This window comes from Puntigrus tetrazona, chromosome 4 (assembly GCF_018831695.1).
Source record: "Puntigrus tetrazona isolate hp1 chromosome 4, ASM1883169v1, whole genome shotgun sequence".
Lineage (NCBI taxonomy): Eukaryota > Metazoa > Chordata > Actinopteri > Cypriniformes > Cyprinidae > Puntigrus > Puntigrus tetrazona.
The window spans coordinates 17918963-17926462 of NC_056702.1; the positions used below are offsets into that span (position 1 = coordinate 17918963).

At 39.9% G+C, this 7500-nt stretch overlaps 1 protein-coding gene across 1 annotated transcript in view; it reads right to left on the bottom strand.

The window, feature by feature from the left end:
* smyd1a (SET and MYND domain containing 1a) overlaps positions 1-7500 on the bottom strand; it is an 11127-nt gene that overhangs the window by 3392 nt on the left and 235 nt on the right. The window contains exons 2-8 of the mRNA XM_043237302.1: positions 3570-3746; positions 3216-3429; positions 3000-3130; positions 2890-2928; positions 1811-2006; positions 341-433; positions 1-98 (exon numbers count right to left, since the gene is read on the bottom strand). The exon at positions 1-98 is cut by the window's left edge and continues 66 nt beyond it. Coding sequence (XP_043093237.1) covers positions 1-98; positions 341-433; positions 1811-2006; positions 2890-2928; positions 3000-3130; positions 3216-3429; positions 3570-3746 — 948 coding nt within the window. The remainder of the gene's footprint in view (positions 99-340; positions 434-1810; positions 2007-2889; positions 2929-2999; positions 3131-3215; positions 3430-3569; positions 3747-7500) is intronic.

The window sequence follows — 7500 nt, forward strand, 5'->3', positions numbered from 1 at the left end:
ACCTCGCTGGCGATGCTGAGGACGCGCAGCAGATGAAGGTTTGTGTCTCCAAACACAGGACCCTGCTTCTCCAGACACTCACGGCAGAGCTTCACCACCTACAGCCAGACGCTACTGCTTTCACACATTCATTTTCAATCACCTCTTTATATTGCTATCTGTTTGTCACTTGGGCTCTGAGAATATAAGTTTTGATGCAACCCGTGTTGTTAAAAGATAAAAATGATTGATTGATTGATAAGTATACAATATACTAATATAATATACAATTTTAATCCAAATCAAAGCCTAGCGCTCCAGCTCTTTAAGTCTGTGTCAGTCAGGGTTCTGTTGGACTCACCTCCTGGAAGTTTCCTTCAGTACGAGCCTCTTCGATCTTAACCAGAGCCTGAAGACTGAAATCTGTCACTGCCTTCACCACGTCAGCAGACGGCTGCACACACACACACACACACACACACACACACACAGTCACTAACAGGGCTGTCACGAATCACATTTAACTAGTAAATAAATGTATCTGTAATCAAGTGTTTAAATTACGTATTACTTTTGAAAATGTTATTGATTACAAAGGAGGTGACATTTGAATTTTTTCACACACACACACACACGCAAAACACACACACACACTCACTCACTCACACACACACACACACACACACACACACACACACTCACTCACTCACACACACACAAACAAACACACAAACACACACACACACACACTCTTACACACACACACACACACACACACACACACACACACACACTACACACACAAACAAACACACACACACACACATACAAACAAACATACAAATACACACGCATGCACTCACACACACACACACACACACACACAAACATACAAATACACACGCATGCACTCACACACACACACACACACACACACAAACACACACACACACACACACAAACACACACTCTATCACTCACTCACACACACACACACACACACACACACACACAAACACACACACACACACAAACACACACACACACACACACACTCTTACACACACACAAACACACACACACACACACAAACATACAAATACACACGCATGCACTCACACACACACACACACACACACACACAAACATACAAATACACACGCATGCACTCACACACACACACACACACACACACACACACACACACACAAACACACAAACACACACACTCACTCACTCACACACACACACAAACAAACACACAAACACAAACACACACTCTCTCACTCACTCACACACACACACACACACACAAACAAAAACAAACACACACACTCACTCACACACACACACTCACTCACACACACACTCTTACACACACACACACACAAACAAAACAAACACACACACTCACTCACACACACACACTCTTACACACACACACACATGCACTCTGACACACACACACACTCACACACACACAGACACACACACATTTGGGTTTATGCATATGCTTTATTTTTAAAGATGAATTGTTTTTTCCAAAACACCTATGCAAACATCTGATTTCAAAAACAGTCCCATAGCTATTAAACAGTATATTGTTGTGATTTTAATCAGTATTTACTTTGATTACTTCAGAAGGAGATCTGATTTTGTGGGAGCTGTGCTTTAAAATTAATTTACTATTATCTAAGGTCAAGTGAGTTTTACTGTAAAAACATCAATCAGTAGAATTTTAGGAAAGTAATCATTACAATCAGTTCCGTTACTTAAAGTATCTGAAGTAGTTACACCAAACTACAACTCAACAACTCTCTCGTCTCCAAACCTTGTTCCCGTCGCTGTCTCTGACGGCCGTCATCAGCTGGTCTTCGGTGGCGCTCGAGCAGTGCTCACACTTACAGTCGAAGTAATACCTCTTCTTGAGCAGCTGCTGGCGCTCCTTGGAGACGTTGAGGAAGTCCACGTAGCTGATGGTCAGCTCTTCTCCTTCAGAGATCTTCTCCAGAGCCCTCAGCTCGATCCTGCCTCAGGTCACAGACAGTCTCACAAACATTCATCTCCAGGGAACGACTTCAAAAGAGCAAATCAAAGCGGAAACACGAGCCCTGCAGCGAGAATCACTCGAACTCTTTTATGTAATGTTCACTAATCAGGAGCTTTCAGCACGTCACAATAAAGTTCAGTTCCTAGACGCATTAAACTATCATCTGAATGGATGTATTTTTTCACACTTATTTTTATAAAAAATTCCCCTCATGTCGTTCCAGACTTGTTTGACTTTATTCCCAGAGGAACCAGGGTTATCATCGTTAACTAAAACTAAAAAAGCTCTTTTTGTCAAAACAAAACCAACGAATAAACAAAATAAATAAATAAATATATGTAGAGTTTGTTTGCAAAAACTTTTTAAAGTGTTCAGAAATAGTGTTTTTTAATACGTTAACATGTTTTTATTGTGCGAGGTAACTGTATTTTTTTATTTTGTAACCTAATCCACGATTAAATGAGATTAATTGGAATGCTTAATGAAAAAAATGAGCTTTTTATAAATTGTTTTTGCAAAAACCTATATCTACATTTATACTTACATTTATTTATATATATATGCATTATAACACGCATTATAGTTTGTCAGCAGAAACTTTGACAAACACACAAAAGATACTAAATTACTACAACCTGAATTAAAATGAAGAGACAATTTAAATAATATCTAATTTATGATATATATATATAAATAACACAAAAAATTAGTTTTTCATGCCATGAAAGTAATCGAGGGCTATCAAGCTCCAAAAACGTTCTGTCTTTTTTGAAGCATTCAGGGTTGACGTTCACGAGGAACAGAGAAAGAACGTCATGCCGGTCTGAAACGCTGTGTGCACTGCTAAGGGCGGGACTCACCTCCTCGTGGAGTGCAGCGAGGCGTCCAGAGCCGTCTGACTGCGGGAGAGAAACACTTGAGACTCAACACTCACTCCAGCGTCTGTGGGATTTCTCAGAGATGCACTCACTTGCCAGGGTTGAGGATGACGGTGCAGTTAGGCCAGCAGTCGTGGTTGACCAGACACAGGTTAGGGAAGAGCCCCACGCCCACGGCCTGCAGACCCCTCTGGTCACTCAGCGTGAAGCCATTGCAGTTGATCTGAGGACGAGACGGAAGGATTACAAAGACGACAGACGGCTCCGATTTCTCACGCAGACCCTAGAGACGAGGAATCAGCGCCCACCACGCCGAGGAGATGCGCCACGTAGTCCTCTCCCACGGGTTTGCTCTTTTTAGGCCAGTAGTTGTAGAAGTTCTGCACATCCACTTTGAGCTCTTTCAGGTCTTCGGGGGACGTTTTGGACAGGTGATCCTCCAGGAGGTCAAGGGTCGTGAGCTGAGCGTCAGAGACCAGGCCCGTGTCCTTCTGAATACGCCACAGGATCCGAGCCACCAGGCTGACCGAGATTAAAAACGCCAATCATAGACAATATGAGTTTATGAACGCAATGACCAACGTTCTCTCAGATAGTTCAGATCCATTGATTGTTTTAAGACAGTGTTCTTTCTTTAATGTAAATGTTCTTTAATGACTCACCGCACGTTCTCATTGGGCGCTGTCCCTGTCTTCCTGATGGCGGAGCACTCCTGCTTGTGTTCGTCCCAGGCGGCGCGCTGACACGTACGATCACAATAGTGTGCGAACTTACACTGAGCACAGCGGTGAGGGGTCACCTGACGCCGGAAACAGCTGTGACACACCTGCAGAGAGAGGCTGACACACACACACACACACACACACACACACACACACACACACCTTCAGTAGCATCCTTTTTTCCAGAGAACACACTTATTTTCATACCAGTGCTGTTCAGTGAACACTGATTGTATTTAAGGCAGGTTTCCTGAAAATGAGTGAACACTTCAAAGGTTTGGGATTAGTATGATTTTTTTCTGTGCATCAAGCCTGTATTTATTTGATTAAAAATAAAAAATATATATATATATATATATATATATATATATATATATATATATATATATATATATATATATATATATATATATATATATATATAGAGGAGTTGTTCTGCTTATTTTTGGGGGAACTGTGGTACTTTTTCAGGACTATTTTATTATTATTATTATTTATTTATTTAGTTAATTATGTTACACTCCTATAATACAGTACTAGTTTGGCGGCAGTAACATTTTATTTTTAATTTATTTTTGTTAATTAGATTTTAAAAAATTATAGTAAAGACATATATTGTTAGAAAAGATTTGTATTTTGAATGAATGCTTTCCTTTACATTTGTGATTCATCAAAGAAAAACTATCACAAGCACCAAAAAACATTAAGAAGCACAACGGTTCCCAGCACAGATTATAAATCAGCACGCTGCAATGATTTCTGAAGAATCACGGGACACTGAATTTCACAATATTACTATGATTTTCAGTATTTCTTTAAATAAAAACTTTTGAAGGGCAGTGTACATATGAAAGCAGTGGCACAGGGTTTAATATGTTTGGTCACTGCTATCAAGTGTCCTAAGTCTGCAGTGATTAAAGATTCAGATCTGTTTGTAAACCCAATGTTCTGACGAGCAGCATCTTTTTCCAGGCGTCCATCGACACGTATGAACTTCATCTGTGCTGCTGTTGGACCGATATAAGACCCGTGACCCCGTGACCCTGGACTAGACTCGCACTCCGTGCTGCGGATATTTCGTCGGTTCTTTCATCGTTTGAAGACCGATGTGAAATCAGGGTTCATTTCTATTTCTTTACAGGTTCTGAATGGTTCTGATCCTCTGAAGGCCTCGCCTCTCATGAACCGATCTCAGCCTCGGCGCTCTCTGGACGGACGACGTGCCGCAAAGCCCTGACTCGTGACATACTGCTCCCAAAATAGAGCCCTATATGTTTCAAGGTGTTCTCTTATAAAGTCCGTGTGATGTTGAAGTACGCTTGAACTCGGTTTCCAAATCCAGCCGTAATTCTAAGGGTCATACGCATTTATCATATTTTACTGTAAAGCTGCAGACCACCATAAAAAAGCATAGACTGTTAAAAAAAACGACGAAATAAAACGGGAAATGATACAGTAAAAATCTGTTAAATGGTTAACGGTAAACTTCCGTAAAATAGAATTGATGTTCCCAGAATTCCCTGCATTGCATTTAAAATTTAGTTTGAATTTGATGTTTCTTCTTAGTTTTTCTGATCGCTCGTGTTTATTAGTTGTGCGTTGCATCTAATGTTTCTACATTAATGTTTATTGGTTATATGGTGTTTAGTGTATGACGCCGATGTTTCTATTTAAAAGGTTTTGGTTCATTGTGTCACTTTCTCATCTCCACACACACACACACACACACACACACACACACACACACACACACACACACACACACACACACACACACACACACACACACACACACACACACACACACACACACACACACACACTTTCTCATCTCCACACGCTTTTGGTGTTTATCAGTTTATTTCAGAGCTACGAAACAGATCTCAGCACTTTAATAGATATTATACCACTCTATGAAATGACGGTATTTGGCTGTAAATTTAACTTAAAAGAGTAAAACCAAAAACGTTACTGGATTATTTTACTGCACAGCTCCATAAATTTCACCAGAAACTAGAAAATGAAGAAACAACTAACTCTAACATCAAACGAGTCCAGAACCAACAAAAGCAGGACTTTATGTTAGGAGCTTCAGAGGACGGCTTTCCTTCGTGGAAATGGACTTATTCCAATATATATTTTTATTATGTGGAATCAACTCTACTGAATAAACTCACAACAAGTAAAAGATCTCAGCAGCTGCATCTGTGTCAAAACAAATACAAGGATAGATTTGTAGCCATCGCATGGGTCGAAATGATCACATTTAACTGAACGCCAAACATGAGGAGGATATTCAGTAAAGATGAAGATATTTTGTAGCTCCTACTGTAAATATATCAAACTGATCAGTAAAATGCATTGCTAAGAACTTCATTTGACCAACTTTGAATGAGATTTTCTCAATATTTAGATTTTGCTCCCTCAGATTCCAGGTTTCTAACAGACAGATATTGTACGATCGAAACAAACCAGACATCAGTGGAAACTATTCATTAATTCAGAAAAGCTCTCTTTTATCATTTCTTTGAGTAGGTCTGGTGCACTCCGCTCATCTTCAAACCTTTATATAAAATATCAAATCTTTCCCCAAAGGATCAAATCTTTCCCCAAAGGATCCAATTTTGCGTTTTTCTTAGTGACATGACCGAGGAACAAACTGCATGAACGAACGGATTAGAAAATCAGCGATTCATGTCCTTTAAGATATCTGACGTTTAATTCTAAAGGAGAGGATCTGGCGTCATCTTGCACGCTTAGAAATATAGCTTCATGTGATTTACATAAATGTCTCTTTTAGGACGTCCCCGAAGGCAGCGTACAGTAAGCAGACGTTTGTTGTGTTCTGTATATCAGCTTCGTCCAGACGCTGGTGTTTGTGATCACAGAATGCCGCTCTTGACTTTTTAAGGAGGTGAAACCGTGATCTCGTCACATGAGCGTGGAAGAATCTAAACATAACACCGTCTCAAACCGAACGGGCATCTAAACCAGAGGCTTGGCGTTGAAAAAAATGTTAAGAAATGAAAAGCCGAGCCGATAAAGAGACAATAACTACATTAATTAGTTGTCCATCCATCTCCCGAAACAACATGAGCAACTCCTGAAGAGAAAGAACGCAGGAAACCCTTCAATCTACAGAATATTTGTATATTTTTAAGCGCTTTAGCAGAGATGGACCTTCTGAACACAGACTGAAGGGTGAAGGAGCAGCACAGAAAGCCGTCTGCTGTGTTTGTGACCAGATCTTGACAAGAAGAACGTATGGAGAGCAAGGAAACCTGTACCTAAAACATTTACTCTGCTTGCTTAAACGCACGCGTGATCAGCAAAAAAAAAAAGGACAAAAGTGCACCTGTTTTCTGAGAACGCAATAATATACTGCAAGCAAAACTCTTCACGTGCAAAGAGAAGGAGCTCCAGACTTCAGTGTCACGCAATCCTTCAGAAATCATTCAGATACTGAGTTGCGGCTCAAGAGCATTTTTAATTATCATCAATATTTAAAACGGTTCCAGGACGCATGATGAATAAAAAGCTTTCGTGACATTACACACTGCAGCATTCAATACCTTGAAGTCCGTTTTTGTTTTGGAAAAAAGCTACAGAAATCAGTGTGCTTTAAACGGATCAGAAGTGACCATAAAGACAACGTTACAAAAGATTTCTATTTCAGATGAAGGCTGTTCTTCTGGACTTTCATTTAATCAAAGAAACCTGAAAAAAAGCAGTTTACAACAAAATAATAATAAAGTAAATCAGTATATTATTATTTCTGAAGATCATGTGACTCTGAAGGCTGGAGGAGCGATGCTGAAAATCACATTTTAACACATTCACAGAGAAATACTTTAAAATGTTTCAGGATCAG